Source organism: Tachysurus fulvidraco, chromosome 1, assembly GCF_022655615.1.
Source record: "Tachysurus fulvidraco isolate hzauxx_2018 chromosome 1, HZAU_PFXX_2.0, whole genome shotgun sequence".
NCBI classification, from domain to species: domain Eukaryota; kingdom Metazoa; phylum Chordata; class Actinopteri; order Siluriformes; family Bagridae; genus Tachysurus; species Tachysurus fulvidraco.
The window spans coordinates 45,652,878-45,673,891 of NC_062518.1; the positions used below are offsets into that span (position 1 = coordinate 45,652,878).

Sequence of the window (21,014 nt, forward strand, 5' to 3'; positions counted from 1 at the left end):
CACACACACACACACACACACACACACACACTAAAGCACAGCAATTAATTAATCAAATACAATACAATTTACAGTGTGGATGTATTTATACCTCCCAGCTTAAACATCTCACACAGTACACTCTAATAAGGTAAAGTGCAGCAGAACAAATTCAGAACAAAGAGGTATTTTAACATGTACGTCTGTTACCATAACACTGTTTTCAAATACAATACAATTTACAGTGTGGATATTTTTACCTAAACATTTGTTTCTTATTTCTCATCTTTTTTACATATTGTCAGAAAAACAAATTGCAATTTAAGCCCTTTTTTTGATGAGATAAACAACTTTGATGCATTGCAAAGCAGCATTATGCCGCCTAATTTTTTACTCGGGTTTGTCTTGGGTCGGGTCTTTATTAAAAAAAAAAAAAATATATATACATATATATATATATATATATATATATATATATATATATATATATATATGCACGTCGGGTTCGGGTAAAAAGTGCTTCGGGTCACTTCGAGTCGGGTAAAGTTTTTTAGACCGGAGAAGACCTCTTGCTTGGAGCTGAAACGCCTGACAAATTCATCCAAATCTAATGACATGGCCCATCGGGATTCAATGCTTCTCCCAAGTTGCATCGACACATTACTGCCACGAGTGCCGCCAATTGTTTGTGGGTGGAATTGCATCTGTGATCGTTGTGTAAAATTCTCCGGTTGCTCTTCTCGTCGACGATTGATGGAACGGCGGCCAATCAGATTTCACCAGGTGCCAGGGCCCCACCTCTAGAACCGCCCCTGACTGTGAACAGGTGATTGGTAACAGGTGATGGTAATTAGTAGTCAGGCGAAGCGGAGCATTGCGGGAGAGTGAGTGTGGAGTGTGGCGAATCCTTAACAGATGTCTGGTCTGATGAATCAGGGGTTCTGCTTCATGACGAAGATGATCAGAATTTAATGACAAAAGCATGAATCCATGACCCAAAGGTTTTCTTGACACATATTTCATCACTTAATACCAATTGAGCATTGTTTTAATTTGGTCTATTTATGTACAGAATTTATGGATTTATAATTCAGTCAGGACCATTGTGTCAAATGAGGATTTATTAGATGATATGCATACAGTTAGTGTTGGCTTTATGGTTCTGTTCTGGGCAAAAATCCACGCGCCCATCCGTGCGCATGCATGGACAGAGCGGGGGAGCAGCAACTAGAGAATAAAATAGACCCCCGTATAACAGCAGAACCATTAATCACACATAGTATTAAATATGTAGAGGGGCAGGGAGAGAAGAAAAAACTAATACGTGATGAAGAATTATAATTATAATTAAAGAATTATAATTAGAACTGGTATACGAACAACGGGTTCCGGCTGGGTGGAGTCGCTGTTGGAGGAGGGAGTTTAAATCGCAGCAACAGCGATGCGCTAGAAAGGAGCTCAAAGAATGGAAATTTAAAGGGTCGGACAATATGGATGTGGTAACCGGATTGGTGCGCGTCATATACAGTTGATTAACAGCTGATCCATGCTTGACGACATGGCCTGCCTGAACTAACGTGATGCTTGATTGGCTAATTCCAATAAAAAAAAAAATCATGAAAACAATGGCAACAGCAGATCCAGGCCCTCACATTTGCCTGCAATATCACTGTCCATGAAAATACAAGCCATGCACCTTGGGTATCTCCCTAGGTTGGCAGATGATGTCACTTTTAAGCAATTGATGTGCCTGATTATTATTCGGATGCTAAGTCCTAGTTATGACTGCAATGGAAACTGCACAGAAACATTCTTCAGCTGAGCAGCAACAATCTCACTGAACGGGAATCACTTGGTTGGAGGAGACCGAGTGCTTGTAGAGAATAAAGTAGAATGTGGGAAAGAAGTTGGCTATTAGGTGTGAAGATGGGGTATATACTATTTACTGTATGATGCAGGGGGAAGGCTCAGAATTTAGCACCAACATCTTGAAAACATGCAACATGCAAATATTTCCAGTTTCACGCCTCCTCCCCTTCTTCACTGCTGAACTCACAAAACTGAATTTAAAAAAAGAAAGAAGCTAAACCACAACTGTGCACTTGTGTGTTCTCAGTTCTCTAAAACTGTCTTTACCCCGTGTGTGTGTCAGTGTACAAGGCTAATGAGAAGTGTTTATTTGTAGAATTCTTTGATAGATTTGGCACAAATAAGTAAATGATAATAGACAATAGTTTTGTGATAGTGTTTATTAGAATAAACTAATGTGATGTTAGTTAAATTTACCCACATTATTAGTTATTGTTTTTACACGTCCATCTTCACCCTCCTCAACACTTTTTTTTCCACTCATCCACTTCTTCACATCTAAATTTGCACCAACAAACTGTGACCTGCTCTCAGGTGTGTGTACAGGACTAATTTTTACATAATAATAATAATAATAATAATAATAATAATAATAATAATAATAATAATAATAATAATAACTTGTTTCATTTTAAAAGACTTTAAAAGATTTGTATATATGTTATTTCATAGTAATTTTATAAAATACCAGCACTGTACTATGAAAGCCCATGCAAATGAACTCGTCCTCTGTAGAGGTCACAGTATCAAACTGCAAAAAAAAAAAAAAAAAAATGCATAAAATGCACAAATATGAATATGAGGTTAATTGCATGGCTTAATAAAATATTACAAAATACTTAAAGTGAACATTACATTATTTTATACATTAACAACAGCCTTTCAAATTCTGTCATCAATTCATGTCAACTCCGTCAGATATTTTTCAAATTCGAAATAAATCAGTCATATTTTGGTCAGCTTTAACCCTGAGGACCCCCTTTGAATTTTGTCTGTTGATGGATGCAGCAGTCCAACACATGGCCTCGTAAGTTTTACATTTTTTTTAAATATTCAGCAAACAAGTTGAAATCCCTGTGGTCACAGCTTTTATGTGTCAACACCGTCTTCCAAGTAGGGATGATTTTAATCAAGAATTTTGAAATAAAAGTTGGTATTTTGGTTTAGTTTAGTGGCAGCTGACCACTGAGGAAAATCAAAATGACTACCATTTATTAGACATGATTAAATTGAAAAAACATTGTTTTGTCAACTCCGTCAGACGTCAACTCCGCAGATATTTTGTCTGACGGTGTTGACATGTAAGCTGACGGAGTGGAAAAGTGCTCCCAAATACTTATTAAGTAACATACACTACCGTTCAAATGTTTAGGGTCACTTGACTAAAATGTTTACTATGATCTTAAAAATCATTTAATCTGAAGGTGTATGGTTAAATGCTTGAAATTACTTTTGTAGACAAAAATATACCTGTGCCAAACAGATTAATTTCTGTTATTAGAAAACTAAAATTTTATTTTAAAATATTATTTTTGAAATAGATGACTTACACTGAATATTGAAGAAAAACAGCCAATAAGAGCCCAGATTAAATATGAACTCCTTCTATACTCTTTAAAATCCTACTAAATTGAAAACTTAAGAAGCTTCTTGAAAAAATGACACGCGTAAGGTTTTGCAATTTCTAGACTGCACTTCAGATGATAAAATATAACAGAGTTTTGATTTATTTTGGATGCTTTTAGTCACCAACATAATTCTTACAGTTACATTTGTGTTATGCCATAGTTTGGACGAGTTTATTATTTATCTGTAATATGGAAAAAAATATAAATAAAGAACAAGTGAGAGACCCTAAACGTTTGAAAGGTAGCTACTTAACATGATATTATGATCTAAGTATACATGTTGATTGACTTTAAAATATCTTAATATATTCAACATATATAAAGGATTTACAGTTTACAGTTTAATTTGAATATAGATGAGCAATAGAGGAGCTCCAGATACATTTGCTTTTTTCTTTTGATACCAGGAACATTTTGACATCTTCATGTGTGCCTTAAAGATCCTGTCACCAGGTACTCTTTGTTTGAAGTTTGATACCCTTTCCCTTGATACTCTCTCTCTCTTTTCCATGTTAAGACTAGGTAATCTTTAATCAGTTTAATTCTCGATTAGTTTGTCAACACCATCAATTGTGTGTCAACACCGTTAGTTGTGTGTCAACACCGTAAGATGGAGATTTTTTATTTTTATAAAAAATGTATGTTTCTTTTGCTCAATTGAGTGTGTTCATACATTAAAACACCAATTTATCTACATGCATCAGTGTCTTGTGTGCAGAAAACCATTGATTGTTTATATTAAAAATGAAAAAATTAGTAAACTAAATGAAGGTAATTTAAAATGGCTAATTCCAAAACAATGTAAAATAATATTAAAAGTGTATACAATACAATTTAATCACTTAACCTTGGTAAGGCACACCATTTCTGCACACTTAAAGACTTTACAGTGTTGTTGAATTGATCAAACACATACAAAAAACATATTTTTATGTGTCAGACGGAGTTGACAAATGTCAACTTACTAAGTGAGTAAATGTACATTTTTATAAAAAGTGGTTGAATAAAAAACCTGTTCCTTTGCATGGTATGATAGATGAGACCCGTGTTTATGAAGATATCCAGTTCAAATTAATGTAGGATCAATTTTTGTTTGTCACTTTTCAGAAGTACTTTTGTCCCTTATCTCAAGAATCAGTGATATATATATATAATATCCACTCAATAGTCTACAATATAATATCCATATAAACGTAATGATAATAATAATATATAATAATAATAAAACATAGTGACATTGGCTGTGCAATATCGACTTTTGTGATTGGCCAATACCGGCAGACTGGAGCCAATGGAAATGCTTCTCTCCTACGGTGCGCATCTTTATTCCTCTGAGAACTTCGAAGCGGACCACTTGAGGTAAATTATCTGGAATGATTAGTATATTAATTGAAGATTGGAACTGACCAGTGAACTAAATCCATAAGTGTCAAGACAAATACAGCAACAAGCAAAGAGGCATTGACAGAGAGTCAAGAAATGATGATGAAAATAATTATTATTAATACTTCAGTAAAGTTCATTAAATCTATTCTGTTGTGGTCTTTAAACGGTGTATGGACTGACAAAGGTGGTAGGGGAGAGTGGGGTAAGATGACCCAGTGGTTAAGTTGACCCACCCCCTGTTTCTGGGCAACTATGCAAATTTGGTGTAATGTGACCATACATTCTGAAGGACTCCATCATTTATAATTTTTTTGTGTGAAGAGGAGAAGCACATGGGACAAGAGATAAGTTGTTGTTTTTTTTTTTTTTCACAAAAAACACTTATTTGCTTGTTAAAGTTGATTTTCTGCATTTCAGGTACTCGCTGTTTTGCCAAAGCAAATTTATCTAGGTCTAAAGTTGTGTATGGTACATTTTGGTGATTTGTCAACATATAAAACCATGTGAATCATCAAGCTAAAAGTTAGCCTGAATTGCTAAGCTAGGCCATTTTTACCAAAATGGTGGCTATGGGGCAAAGTGAGCCAGATGATGTGGGGTAAATTGAACCAGTGGTTGGATCAATGAAGACACCTTTGCAGAGTTCTTTGAACATCTGGTTCAGCATACCAAGTGCTCCTCTGACCATCTCATAGTGCTACTACTTGATTTAAGCAAAGAGAAGGGGATTGTTATGCTCACAATTCCACCCCACACATCTCATCGCCTGCAGCTTCTGGACAAGAGTGTCTATGGTCCATTCAAGACCAATTATAGCCAGCATATACTGTACCACATCCCTGTATGTGTGAACAAGGCTTTCATGTCAGCAATGACACCATGGAATATCTGTTCTGGATTCAGGTCCACAGGGATTTTTCCTTACAACAGAGATATTTTCTCTGATGCAGAGTTTGAACCATCCATGGTGTCAGACGGACCAAACCCTGATCTGCTGTCTACTTCTGTAGAAGATCAACCCATGGCTTCAACCTCCACCTCTATGTAGGATCTGTCCCACTGAATGATGTGCTGAAGAAGCTTCTTGAAAGGTTGGAGGAGCTGCAAGGAGGGAGCAACAACTCATATTTCCCTGCAACCTTGATGGATGGAATGTCCAATAGTCATTTTCATTTTGCTGAGGTCTGAAAGTTCAAACTGTTCTTTTCTTCTCACAAGTTCAAAACTGTGAAACTGTTTAACAAAATTGGAAATTAGAACTGAACACACTGATGGGACATTCTTTTTGCCAAACATGTTTGTGTGTGTGTGTGTGTGTGTGTGTGTGTGTGTGTGTGTGTGTGTGTGTGTGTGTGTGTGTGTGTGTGTGTGTGTGTGTGTGTGTGATTGGACATGACGTGATGAACAGCATAAGAAATACAGCATATAACCATATTTCTTGTTCCTGAAAACTATGCTGGCAGTCCTTCACTTAGAAATGTTTAAAACTATTGTTCACCAAAAAAAAAAAAAAAAGATTAAAGGTAAAATTCAAGTTTAACTGGTTTGTTTTGTGTTGTTTGAGGTAGCTTTAATAAATGACATTGTTTGGAAAGGTAAGTGTATTGTTAAATAACTTTTATTAAAGTTTTTTTTTGTATTATACTTGCATAAAATAGGATGGTCAATTTACCCACAAATGGCTCAATTTACCCACTGACTGGGATCAACTTACCCCTAGCCTGGGGTAAGTTGAGTCACATGAACACTTTTTTTTCTGAGGTCATATTTTCAAGGATCTATGTCATAGGTGCATTCTTATATTTTCAGTTGATAGGCAACAAATTAACAGTAGATGTCTTTGTTTTACTTCTGTCTAAATTTCCCTTGCCTGGAGATCCACATAAGTAAAATCTGGCTGATCTTACCCCAGTCTCACCACAAGAACAAGAACCCCCCTTTCCAACACCCCAATTTTCTACGGTCCTGTAGATGCACAATCTGATGGAGAAAATTGATATTTTATTTGGACCTCTAGATATACATTTATATGGACATCTACTCTACACTCAGAGAAACGGTGCAGAAGTGAATCTTCTACAGGGCCTCCTGTTCTAAACTTGTAGAAGAGGGACTCTTTGGACACGGAACATGTCACTGATGAAGTGACTGCTGTTGTCATGGTGCCTTCTCTCCAGGTCAAACAACAGAAACAGATGGTCTTCCCACTGGACTCTACAAGAACTCCTGGAGGTGATTACTCTGGAACCCTTCATGAATGCATCAGTTAAGAACATCCTAGAAGTGGCCAGCATACAGTTTTAACTCATTCATCCAGAGAAGGATGGTTCAACACCCTTAAAGATCTGGAGACTAAGCACCAAATTTGGAGCACTCTAGACTTTTGTTCCGAGTACAAATCCCTTCCAAAATGCTTAGCTAAAGGATAAATTACATTGTGGCTAGTGTGATCACAGTTTTGATCTAGATGTATGAAACACACTCAGACTCAGAGGTGGTGGTAAAAGCAAAGAAGTAAAGACAGAATATTATTTTGCTGCAGCAAAAGGCATCGTCCTTACAGTGCAACGTCTACAGTGAAGAGGCAAATTCTAGTGTTTCAGCTCTCCCTTTTGTACCCTGTGTGTGTGTGTGTGTGTGTGTGTGTGTGTGTGTGTGTGTGTGTGTGTGTGTGTGTGTGTGTGTGTGTGTGTATCTGTGTGTACAGTATGTGTGCGTGTGTGATGTTGATTGTGTGTGTGTGTGTGTGTGTGTGTGTGTGTGTGTGTGTGTGTGTGTGTGTTTTCATGCACCCTCCCTGGTTACTGAAGATGTATGCCTTTGAATTATCACCTCAACAAGTTAAGTTTCCTGAGTAAGATTTAAACTTGTGTGTTCTGTGTGTCTAAAATGTGCTGTGTTCATTAATACACTGAAAATTCTCCATATTTACGTCATGTTCTGTTTCTGTTCCCTTTTTAGTGCTGATTTCACTCATACCAGTGGTCCAGGCTCAAAGTGAGTTATATATAGTTTTTCTTTATATTGTCTCCTTATTTAAATTGTTTTAGTGCTAAGAAGGTTGTGTACAGTTTGTTAATTTGTTCCCTGTTTATTAATGTAGTTTTTTAGATCTAACCAAAGGATGGTACAACATCAGATTTGAATAAATAATTTTACACTCAAAAAGTTTTATGCTGCTTAAATTTCTTAACATATTAAATATAAAACAGCACAAGTTTAACCCTCCTGTAATCTTCCCTGCTTTTCTGTGCAATTTAGGAGCACCGAGTCAAACTGACCTGGTCTCATTTCACTGCTTATAAATAATGAGCCGTAAAATGTTTCCAACATATCAACATATATTTTTCACACATTTTTTGTAATGTTTGGTATAATAAACCTCATTTATATACAATAAATAAAGTAAAATAATAAAGCAGAAATTATGAATTAGTTTCACTATATTTATGATCAGAGGCACATAATTTGATGAAATATTACAGACTAAACACAGTGTGTGTGTGTGTGTGTGTGTGTGTGTGTGTGTGTGTGTGTGTGTGTGTGTGTGTGTGTGTGTGTGTGTGTGTGTAGCTTATTTGTAGATCAGGTTTTGCCCTCTGCTGGACAAAGGCATATCACAAGTGTGAAATATTTACTAATGTGTAGCTTTTTTTTATGGAGGCCCAATGAAATGCAATGTCCAATGCTTGTCTGTGTGTTTGGTGTGTAAGTGTGTGTTTGGGTGTGTGTGTTTGTGTACATTGTGTGTGTGTGTGTGTGTGTGTGTGTGTGTGTGTGTGTGTGTGTGTGTGTGTGTGTGTGTGTGTGTGTGTTCATTGCACTGGAGAGGGCAAGAGTGTGACCAATTGCACTACTAAATGTGGCCAGAGGAACACAGGTGTAATAAAATATTTTTATGAACACATAATTCAATAAAAATAGATATAATTAATTTTACTTGCAAAGTGCATCATTTGGAACAATCCATGTCATTTTCAGGCAAGTATATGTAAGAAAACAGAAGAGAACAACAGATATAACTAGTGCTAAATAAAATGCTCCATGATGCCCCTGATTACTTAATATTAAGCAGGTTACACATATCAGTATCAACAAGTAACAAAAACATGAACTCAAACTCACTCTAAAAATGATATTAGTAGTGTAGACTTGGGAATGACTTTATGTAAGGTTTATTAACAACAGAATGTTTTATAGGGAGTCCTAAAGCTGAAAAGATTTGCTATTATCTGATTTATTTAATATCATTTGAGACATTAGAATTAGAAGGTTTTATCTGTGAATTCTGTCATTTTGAGAGATTTTTATTATCATCATCCACATCAGTCTCTGTCTCATCACAGAAATCCCTCACAATATTTAAACACAAGCCTCATTATCTTCTCTTCACTTGACTGTTCACATTAACACCTCTGGGGTAATAATCCATGATTTACTTTTGTTCTGTTGGATGTATTTCATGTCATTAATGTATTTTAAGACATTTAAATATGTAATAACTTTGTCTGCTGTCGACTCTATAAAATGTGTGAACACTCAGATTTAATGATGATGTGATACACAGGAACATCCCAGACATGTTGACCGCTGCTATCTGATTACAAACTGAATTAATTATAATTATATCTAAAATATACTGAATATCAGCCGTGTAAGAAAACATACAACTGTAACATCTTGTATTAAATGTTAAATATAAATGTTAGTTTTAGACACAAAGCATCTGTTAGACACAGTGAATCTACTGCTTATGTTGTAAAGTGTAAAGCAGCTCTGACACCTTCATCATTTCACACCAACAGTAAAACCCAAACCGACTGTGAGAGTGAATCCTCAGAGCTCCGTCTACACTGGAGACACCGTCACTCTGAGCTGTGAGCTGCAGCAGGGGACTGGATGGGAGTTTTACTGGTACAATAATAATCAGCTGTTACAGAATCTGAACATTGAACAAGTGAACACACTTAATGTGACAGTCGATAATGCAGGAGAAACAGAGTACAAGTGTGGAGCATACAGGATAAACTACAACAACAACTACTACTACACAGAGCTCAGTGATCCTGTCAAGATTACAGTGAGAGGTATGTCATGATTTTTTCCTCTTTTCATCACAGGTTTGTTAGAAGGCGTAAACATTATTGCTTAATTATTTTGTTCCTCTTGATATTCCAGAATTTTCAGAATGATCTCGAAATACATATGTTTAAAAGTATTTGTCATTTCTGACTGGTGAGATCCAAAAACATTTTGTTTAACACACACACACACACACACACACACACACACACACACACACACACACACACACACACACACACACACACACACACACACACACACACACACACACACACACACACACACACACACACACACACACTATAACTATGTTTTCTGACATGTAAACGTCTTCAGGACAGAAAAGTTTATATTTTGTGGTTCTGTGTTTTTTATATTTATTTATTAAAATATAGATTAAATTAAATCTTGGTGAGAAAACGTCTGTAAGTGAGAACTGTTAAAGATATTTGGGACACGTCTGAGGGAAACCCAGCACATATATATTGACCTGTTTCTGTTGTGTTTTTGTTTACGTTGTCATGTGGGTTTTTGTTCTGATTCATGTCTTGTCTCCGCCCCTGTCCTGTCATTGGTTGTTGTTCTAATGTATCTGGATTATTCTCACCTGTTTTCACTTTAACCCTTGATTTGTCAGTGTATTTAAACCCCTTTGTTTCACCATGTATGTATTTGTCTTGTAACTGTTGTTACCGCTGTGTGTTTAGTCTGCAGATGTCCCGATCTAGTGTCTGTCACAATTTTATAAATTCTTGTATCTGCCTCCAGACGTCTAATGTGACAAGAACAGGAACTAACTAGTTTATCAGACTTTCCACAAGAGTAAATGTAACTATATATGGATTAAATGTTCAGTGTGACATTCATTATTTAATAAAATTATAATCATTGTCACATTCTGATTAAAATAATCTGTACTTCATGGTGGAAACAGTAACTCTATAACAGTGTTAGACACTGTGTTTTATTACTTAAACTTTTTTAAAAGAAGAAAAACATTATACACAATATACAGTACAGTGTAAGAGATTATATTCAGCTCATTTCAGTCTAAACACAACATATATTAAACAGAATAATAACTTCATCTACACAAATTGTTATAAACTGTTACAGGTTAAAAACAAACTTACTGTAATTAAAAAAAACATGAAATGCTACACAAAACCTGCCCCATGCTGTAATCGTAGATAGTACAAATAATTTATCATTTGGTTTCAACAGTAAAACCCAAACCGACTGTGAGAGTGAATCCTCAGAGCTCCGTCTACACTGGAGACACCGTCACTCTGAGCTGTGACATACAGGATGAAAGTGTCTCTAGCTGGCAGTACAGCTGGTATAAAGATACTTCACACAGTCCTGTCAGTAGTGAACAGGTGTACAGTATCAGTGGTGTTGAAGTGACCCACACAGGTACATACACCTGTAGAGGAACAGAGAGAGGAGGCTCACGCTCCTCACACTCCAGTGATGTTATTACACTGACTGTATCAGGTGAGTGTGTCAGGTGAAAATGTGCATGTAAAGTTTCTTACTTTGTATTAAGTAAAACTAGATAAAATTATCTTGTATTTCCTTTGTAACAGAGAGACCACAGGCAGTACTTCAGGCAGCTGACTGAAAGAGACTCGGTGACTCTAAGCTGTGAGGTTACAGACTCCTCTACAGACTGGACATTCAGCTGGTACACAGTTGTTCCCTACAGAGACGGATTAACTGGAATAAATAATAATCGTGGCTATATCGTGTATGTGGAGCTCCTCTCAGACAGCAGCAGAGGATCTGGAGGCAAATACACTCTCAGTCCTGCTGCTCTTAATCACACAGGAGTTTATATGTGCAGAGGAGAGAGAAGAGAACCAGCCTTTTACACACAGTACAGCAATCTACAGCCACTATGGATCACTGGTGAGGAAAATGATCTGTTGTGTTGAAGTGTAGACTTTAAAAGTGTGAATGTAACATCAGATTAATGCAGCATTTATTTAATCATGTGTATAATTAGGTTATAAATTATGTGTATGATACACATAAACAGGACTCACTATATGTTTTGTTTTATATATATATATATATATATATATATATATATATATATATATATATATATATAAGTCACTCTGTTATAAGTATATAAGTCACATGTCTGCTAAATGTTTGAGGAATTCAGTAATGGAGGATTTTATTAAGTCAGAGCAGGTAAACATTCTGTATGTGACCAAGTATACATAAATTATTCAGATATAATGTCTTCAGAAAATGTCTTCTAATCAGATACAGATACAAATAGGAGGTAAATATATTTATGGTGTAAAATAAATCAGAATCCTGCACATTGGCTCATTTGACTGCTCTAATTGTCTAATCATTTACAGTAGAATCCTGTAAAAGAATAAAACAGCATTTTGCTAGAAAATAAATGGTGCAATTTACATCACATTTCAGTCATTTCTTTGTGTTCTTCCTCATTATTTTGTTTATTGGCACTTTAAATGTTTTCTGTTTCAGTTGAATCTCTTCCAGTCTCTCTGATCATCAATCCCAGCAGAACTCAACACTTTACTAATGACTCTCTCTCACTGAGCTGTGAGGACCAGAGTAAGTCTACTGGATGGACAGTGAGACGATACACACACAGTGAGAGAGTGTTAGATTGTTCACACTGGGGATCAGTTACAGGATCTACATGTAACATCAGCTTCCTCTCCACATCCTACACTGGAGTTTACTGGTGTGTGTCTGAATCTGGAGAAAACAGTAATCCTGTCAACATCACAGTGCATGGTGAGACTTCATGTACTGTGTTTAATGTTAAAGGAAAAGGGAAATGAAAACATGTATGTTAGTAGTAGACACCAGTTTTACTAGTACAAGTAAATGAGTATAAATTCAAATCAGTATTCAATATTCATATATATCTGTACTAATGTATTGTAGCGATTTTGGCTCGCGAAGCAAGGTAAATATTTATAAGCTACTATAACGTGTTATAGTGACTTCCTACTATAACGTGTTATAAGTTGAAATTAACGGTACTGGAATTAACGCTACGCTTATTTGGTCTGTTCGTCCGCCGAACAGGCCGTGTAACCTTTATTAATTCTATGAAGGCGGTATCTTCCCGGCCAAGAAAGATTCGCTCTCCTTTTACTATATACCGTAATTTAAATTAAATTAACTTAATAGAGCATGTAGTTCAGACCAGATATTGCAGGTACCTTAATTTGTGAGCGATACTCAGAGACAAATCACCTGTGGCTCAAAATTATGACATTTAATGAATGAGACAAACACAACATAAAACTAACTACACAACAAACAAAAGAAATAGGGAAAATGAAAATGAAAATAAAATAAAACAAAAGAAATTAAAATTGGGGAAAGGGAGGAAGAGACTGGAAAGAAGAAACTAGAGAAAGGAAGGAAAGGAATGGCAAGCTTAGACTCAAAAATTAATCACACCCTAACTGGGAAATCGTCACAGAAACTTAAATTCACCTTAAGATTCAATGAAAGATTCCTACTTAAAATTACGCATCTAAATTGGTTGGTAAAGGAAACGGTTACTTGCATTGGCTTACTGCACAAGAGTCCGGATGCAACAGAGAAATCTCTGAAAAGTCAGTTAGGGTGGGGTCAGACGTTCTTCCAAGTTCTACTGAAGATCAGAGCAGTTGTCGTTCTTGGAAGTGAAGCTTGCTGGAACTTCTTTGAAGGAAGATGGAGTCGTCTTGAAGCTGTTCCGGAAGTCTGACCACGGATTAGTGGTGTTTGTGACAATTTAAAGGTCGCGAACTCCACCCATCTTTGGGAAGATGACCAATACATCGGTCAGGATTTTGGAGGGAAAAACTCCCTTTGTTTCAGGTGTCTGTGGGCGTGGTTTAGCTATCAAACTTTTAGATGACTTTAAAGTTTGATCCAGGGTGTATTAAGACGGTATGGTGCCTTTCGTGCTCAAATAAAATACACCAGTGCTTGAAAAATGAGTAACCGATAATTTTGTGGTCATTTGGATACTAAACATGAAGGGTAATGACGGTATGAAGGCAGCGGTACATTACATACATAGATCATTAATCAAAGGGTAACTGAGGTTAATACGATATTGTGTTCTTATAAAGGCAAAGAAACAAAAATGAAACATAAAACAAGATGCACTTTCATTAGGGAAGTAAAAAGAAAATGATAGCTTCGTATACATTCTGACATCAGACCTTAAAGGGGCATACGGCATTAGAACAGGTATACATTAACATGCCATGATCAGTAAGATATGATGATAGAGTATAACAGATTTTAAAATACAATGTTGTTTTCTGACACATGAATAAAATACACCCTTGTCAGGAAATTAAGGAGCAAATAATTTTAAGTCAGGCAAGCCTTAAAAGAAGAAACACATTACAAAAAGGGTTATAAGAATGAGAACCTTAGAGTACCTTATCTTGGGTTTTATTAGTAAAAGGAATGTCTCATTGTGTTGTGTGTGTGTGTGTGTGTGTGTGTGTGTGTGTGTGTGTGTGTGTGTGTGTGTGTGTGTGTGTGTGTGTGTGTGTGTGTAAAACTGGGTTGCTCATCGGTTAATTGAGGCGTAGATGTTGAAATTTAGGGTGCCTGGGACATGAAATCTAAAATGACCGGTACAAGATGCTACAGTATCTATAATTCAGTTGCATGTTTTCTCATGAGCTAGTGTAGGAAGATTTGTGCAGACTTGAATAAAACACCTCCAGACTCCATGCTTTTAGAGGGTTTGAAGTTATATACAGATAAATTAGAGAACTTTTATTTATGATCTACAGACACATCATAGTGTGTGGATTTCCTTGTTAGTGATTTTCTGTGTTCTAGATGGTGATGTCTCAAAGCCAGATGAAGGTTTCTACCACTGTGAACACCCAGAGAGAGGAGAGTCACTGAAAAGCTGGGTCTCAGTCAGACGTGAGAAATTATTAAAATATTCATTAATATACCACTTAATGTGTTAAATTCAGTAGCTTTCACAATGTACTCTATAGTGTCTATACGTGCACACGGTATAAAATTAATTTATTTGTACTGCAGATTGACCTAAAACATCTAAACAGTTCAGCATGAAATAAACATGATTATAATTATTATTTTATTCAGCTTCAGTTCCTTCAGGTGTAGAAGCTCCATTCTCAGTGCTCATGCTGATCTGTAGTGTGGTGACGGCCTCTCCGTATCTGCTGGTGACCATCATTCTGCTGCTCATATGTTACAGAGCTCGAGGTAAGAACTCTTTCAGTATATCTCTATTAATAAGTGCAAGAATAATCTTTTGACTCACTTCTTATTTTAAAGATTAAATAAGATTTTTTAAATGAAAATTAATAAAATAACCACTTGTTCTAAAATTTGAATTAAAAATATGTTTTTAGGATGAAATCAAATGCAGTTTGGTTTCCAAACATCTGGAAAAAATGAAATGAAAGAATTTTTTTTTTTTTTTCATTTCTTTGACAGATCACACTGATGAAGACAGAATTGAGAATGCAGTCATAGAGGCTTGAGCAAAATTCATCTATAAAAATAAGATACATTTACTATAATATATATTATTCCAGAATTTCTTTTTCTTTATGGTTTTGTGTGGATTTTAAAACAATACTGATTTGTCATTTAAATGTCCTGCTGTTATTTGCTCATCATATTATAGACACCCTCATTGTTGTTAATGGCTTTGTTTAGTTAATGTCTGCAACCTCCTGATGAGGTGAAAATTACTGTGTTCAGTAATTTTTTACAGCCAGCTTTTTTATGCAATATAAAAATGTTATCTGAAATATGGTGCTAATATTGTGTTTTGTGTCTTCACAGTATTAGTTCTACCACTGCTGCATTTGTACTGCTGTTTTATTCTATTTGTTTGTGAGATTTCCTCTATATGAAATTTTCGATCAATAAAATAAATAATTATTATCAATTCACCGCTGCGATATTGCTGTCTTTTCATTGTCACTCTTGTCCCCTGCTAGAACATTAGAATTTATCACATGGGATTAATAAGATGTTTCTTTAAAGCATATAACTTGATCCTAAAACTATTATTCGGTGTAGAGGATCTCTTTGCAGTAAAGTTCAGTAGTAAATGGAGAATTAATACATGTGAAATAAACTTTTCTTGAGTTGTCCCAAGCTTGATTCCCATCTCTTCTTTCCAACCCACTCTGGTACCAAACCCAGGGAATTGATGATGTTACTCTCCAATGGAGTTTCTGCCACTTTATTACACCAGGCCTTACTTGAGTGCTTCCATCTCTCTCTCTCTCTCTCTCTCTCTCTCTCTCTCTCTCTCTCTCTCTCTCTCTCTCTCTCTCTCTCTCTCTCTCTCTCTCTCTCTCTCTCCCCTCCCTGCACCAGGAAAATGGACCAATTCCACCTAAAGAATTGCCCCCTCAAACATGTTCTCACCTTTCCTTTTTTTTTAAGATATTTTTAGAGAATTTTATAAAGCCTTCTCTACTTTCTGAGGAGGCTGAGGTCCTTCAATATCTGCTAGACGATACTGAAAATGTTCTATGAGTCTGTGGGAGCCAGTACAATCTCTTTTGCTGAGGACTGAAGGTAGCTGATGCCAACAGGGAATGGAGCTGAACTGTCTGACTTTAGTGTCAGAAAGAAGGATGTTATCTAAGCTACTGACCATCTCAAAGAACATCTTCCAATTGATCCATGATGTCCTGGATAGATACAGGAGTATGTTCAGCCGCAGACTCATCCAACCAAGGTGCTCCGCAGAGCAACACAGGAAATCCTTCCTACCTGTGTCCATTGGACTGTATAACTCCTCCGTGCAACCACACATCTCACTGTGTATTAATACACATTTACTGCTATATTTATTTAAATCCTAGCTTTATTTATCATCTTTTTGTATGTTATATTGTGTATATAAGTCTCTAGTTTTGTATTCTTATTTTGGTGACTTGGAGCTGTGGTAACAAATCTATTATAGTATTTTGATTCTGATTCTGAAAGACATTATACATAGTGAAATTTAAGAAGATGATGCACCATACTCACTGTTAAATGTATCAAATCATTCCAGACTCTTGGTTCTCCTAAGTTTCAAAATATCTTGATGTGGTTTTGTTTCTTCTTCTCCAGCACCTGGGGAACAATTATAGAGCCAGGAGAAATGAGTGGTAATGATTTGAACCTGTACTGGATTACTTTTTTTGATGTAGTGAGCAGGAAAGGTGATAAAGTTGAGAAAGAATAGAAATAGTAAAATTAAAGACATTGATATACCACACTCACTGGTAAATGCAATAAATCGTTCCAGGCTCTTAGCTCTTCTCCTTTTTCTCATTATGTCATAATGTCTTGTGTCCATCTCCAGTATCTGAGGTACAAATATATTGTTTGTTATACATATTCGTAATGAAAGAAAGAAGCTGAGTAAGTATTGTACCAGAGGATTTACAATGCCAGAGGTGGTCTTTAATTAAACTAAGCCTATTTTATCCCTTCATTTAAAAATAATACCCTGACTTCTCTCAGATTTTCTTCTCCCCCTGCCTTCCACTCTTTTCATATCCAATGTTGTCATCACTTGTCTGCATTTACTACACATAAACCCCAGGCCCTCTTTGAGCTCCACATGGAGCTTTAGGAGTGCTTCGATCTCTGTCTGTCTATCTCTATCCTCTTCCTCCCCGTCCTTCTCTTATCCCTGCACCACAAAAATGGACCATTTCCCCCTGAAAAATTATATAGAGCTCTACATAGAAACAACCACAGGGATCAAATAATGCATCCATCCCTACCATCTACACAAGCATAAAAATTAAGTTGTTGGGATGAGCTAAAGTCCAGGCACAATATGGGAATAATTGAAGAGTGTCACAGTCACTGGTCTAGCCTGATGAAGGATGCGAAGATCAGTCATAACCTGGCACTACAGTTGTTTAACTTAGAGGTGGTCCACAGCCTGGGGGTGCAGATGGCTGTTGCGGATTTCCTCTCTCAGCAAGTGGTGGGAAGTCAGTGCCAGGCCAGACAGTTCCCCGGCCAGAGTCGGGTGGTACGTAGGGTATGTGGAAACAGTTTTGTTGCAGTGAGCAGGAGAGTAGATAAAGTATAGAGAGTCAAGATAGAGTCCGAGAGACTGCCCCACTTGGGACTTTAGAACGCCATTACCCACCCAGTAAACCAGGCCTACACTCACCAGGACAGGGTGGCAGGGCCAAATCAAATAAAATTTCAAATCAAATCAAATTTTATTTGTCACATACACATACATACAGAGTACGACATGCAGTGAAATGCTTGGTTTGTTATTCAAACATAAAAGGAATGCAATAAAAAATTATGGGATAAAAAATAAAACCAAAAGTAGATAGATAAACAAAGTATAACCTACATAAAAACTATATAAAATGAAACCATGAAAATATATGTGAAAGATAATGTATATACGTAAATACAGATGGTTTTAATGATTGTCCTTAAAGTATTCATGTGCAGTAAAGTGTCTATAAATTAGCGGTGTGCTGTGCAAGTCCAGAGTTAAAGTGTCATAGTGCAGAAAGGTGTGCAGAAAAACAGTGAAGATGGAGGGAGAGGTCCAGTACTAGTTCCTGGGTGTTTCCTGGTTTAAACTCCGAATGGCCTGCGGAAAGAAGCTTCTCCTCATTCTCTGTGTTTGCTTTCAAAGAGCGTTAGCGTTTCCCTGAACGCAACAAAGAAAAGAGTCCATTGTTGGGATGGTTGAGGTCTTGGTCTTGCTGACATTCAGGAGAAGATTGTTTTCCTAGCACCATCTCTCCAGGTTTTTAGTTGTTGTTGGAGATCAGACCCACCACATCAATCGTCAGACTTGTGTGTGTGCTATTGCATGACTTTTTATTTCAGTTGCACAAATGAGCAAGTAAAGAATAAAAAATAGACAGTGAGAAATTAATGTACATTTAGATATTTTGACTATTTTCAACAATTACTCAGTGTGTTAATGTTTTAATAAAGTGAAGCATTAAAGGTTTTACAATGTCATATGAATGAAATTATATGGTACAAATATGTTAAACAATATATTGAGTGTGAATGTGTTCACTTATTTAAAATGTTGTTGTTGTAACAGTTTTTACATGATTGTCCAATATGACATGTCTCCTGAGGTCATTAACTGAGACTCCAGGTCACTTGTGTTAATTCAAGTATATTTTATTGTCACTTGAACCACATACAGCTGGTACAGTACACAGTAAAATGAAACAAGGTTCCTCCAGGACCATGGTGCTACATAAAACACACAACTATACAGTAGGAGACAATCTTCTTCTTCTTCTTCTACCGCTTATCCGGGGCCGGGTCGCTGAACAAATGTGCTCATTGTGGACATCTTCCTGTAGTCCTATAACATCAACCACAGACTCATTTTATACATTTATAATGCATCTGGACCAAATAAACATTTTCACACTGCATTCAGTTTAATTCACTGATTAGGGTACATGGTCCACTTACTGAAGTCTGGACAGTGCGTTTTGAAGGAAAAAAGTTTTTTTCAAAAAGGTGATACGTGATTCCCATAACTTCAAGAATGTTGACATGAACTTGCACTGAAACACCAGAGGGCTCTTAGCCATCAGCTAGACTGTAGTTAATATTTCAAGCTGGACTTGAAAATGGCTAAGGTTACACCAGTGTTAGTTACCACGTTCCCAGAAAACAATCATTCCGGTGATTGAATCGGTGCCACTCTCTTCAGGTGAAATGGAGACATCAAGTGTTGAGTGATGCTCCAAGTACTGCAGACACAGTATTGACCTCGGAATTTCCCCAGGAAAAGAGAATGCCATGGCTTGATATCTTTTTGACTCCAAAATTCTCTGTCGATGTTGAATTTATGCTGCATCAAGCAAATTTAATCTACTTGAAAGATACTTGACAAAGGAATTGAAACATGACATTCTTCAGAAACTTGCAGAGACCATATATTCCTGCTAAGCATACCCAACTACTGAGGATCTACGAGCTGTTGCAAAGGCTCTGGTCAATACTCACCCCTGCCTTCAAGGACCAGGATCCCCTTCTGGATACTGTGGATGGACAGACAGTTTGAAAGACAAAGTGGGAAATTACTAATCCAAAATGAGGAGCCTTGGACACACACACGTCATGGTTAATGCTGGGAAGAGAGGAATATACTCTACGAGCAGTGATCCACCTAACAAGAACATTAAGAAGCCAAGGAAAGGGGAGGTCAACTACTTACCTGACCTCTCAGGTGGGCAGGATGCTTCCAGTCTTGAAATGCTCAGACAGCAGTTGGTGGATGAAATGAAGAGAAAAAACCCTGATGCCGTCTTTATTAATCAGAAGATGGACATGATTCTGTCTTTGAGGAGAAAGGATGTTGTGAGCAACAAGCCTCCTGTAAGCCAAATACTTCAACGTTGGCCAGCACTTTTTAGAGAAAGTCAGGTAAAGGGAAATGTTTGCAACATTTGTACTGAAATGAGTATTGATAAACATGATGGTCAGATATTAATTTGACATTTGTTCATTTTTGACAGTTCTCATAACAAATTCTTGTTTCCTTTACTATTTCAGGTGTATCAAGAATTCAGCCAGGTGGTTGGGAAGAACCTTAAGCAAGAATTTTATGGGTCTCTTGATCGTCACTGTCCACAACTGATTCAGATCTTCAGGTCAAAGAGAGGTCTCGCCGGGGAGATTTTGAGCGATCTTCTGCAACATGCCAAGGTTTGTACGTTTAAGTTGATGCCATTGTTTGCTTAATTTTAAAAATAATCTAATATGATTATTTTTAAAAGGGTTAGTTTACCCAAAAATGAAAATTCTGTCATTAATTACTCACCCTCATGCCGTTCCACACCTGTAAGACCTTCATTCATCTTCAGATCACAAATTAGGTTAGCAATTTAACCTCAACTTTCAAGGTCCAGAAAGATACTAATGAAATCATTAAAATAGTCCTATCAACTATAGTAGTTCATTCTTAAAGGATTAGTTCACTTCTGAATGAAATTTTCCTGATACTTTACTCACCCCATGTCATCCAAGATATTC

The 21,014-nt window shown here is 36.5% G+C and overlaps 3 protein-coding genes and 1 long non-coding RNA gene across 6 annotated transcripts in view; 2 read left to right on the forward strand and 2 right to left on the reverse strand.

The window, feature by feature from the left end:
• LOC113643290 (low affinity immunoglobulin gamma Fc region receptor III-like) overlaps positions 1–21,014 on the reverse strand; it is a 546,637-nt gene that overhangs the window by 227,633 nt on the left and 297,990 nt on the right. The gene's annotated exons all lie outside the window — the stretch shown is intronic.
• The window catches only part of LOC113633966 (obscurin-like), a 580,831-nt gene that overhangs the window by 140,517 nt on the left and 419,300 nt on the right, over positions 1–21,014 (forward strand). Inside the window, exon 7 of the mRNA XM_047823084.1 lies at positions 9,668–9,949. Coding sequence (XP_047679040.1) covers positions 9,668–9,949 — 282 coding nt within the window. The remainder of the gene's footprint in view (positions 1–9,667; positions 9,950–21,014) is intronic.
• Positions 1–21,014, reverse strand: part of LOC113633976 (leukocyte immunoglobulin-like receptor subfamily B member 2) — a 284,910-nt gene that overhangs the window by 24,345 nt on the left and 239,551 nt on the right. The window lies entirely within an intron of this gene.
• On the forward strand, positions 14,835–15,821 carry LOC125138531. 2 transcript variants are annotated; one of them, XR_007137734.1, is made up of 3 exons: positions 14,835–14,894; positions 15,084–15,206; positions 15,441–15,821. It is a non-coding gene; the product is annotated as an uncharacterized LOC125138531 (long non-coding RNA). The 2 variants fall into 2 exon arrangements; XR_007137733.1 differs by having other exon boundaries at positions 14,836–14,894; positions 15,099–15,206.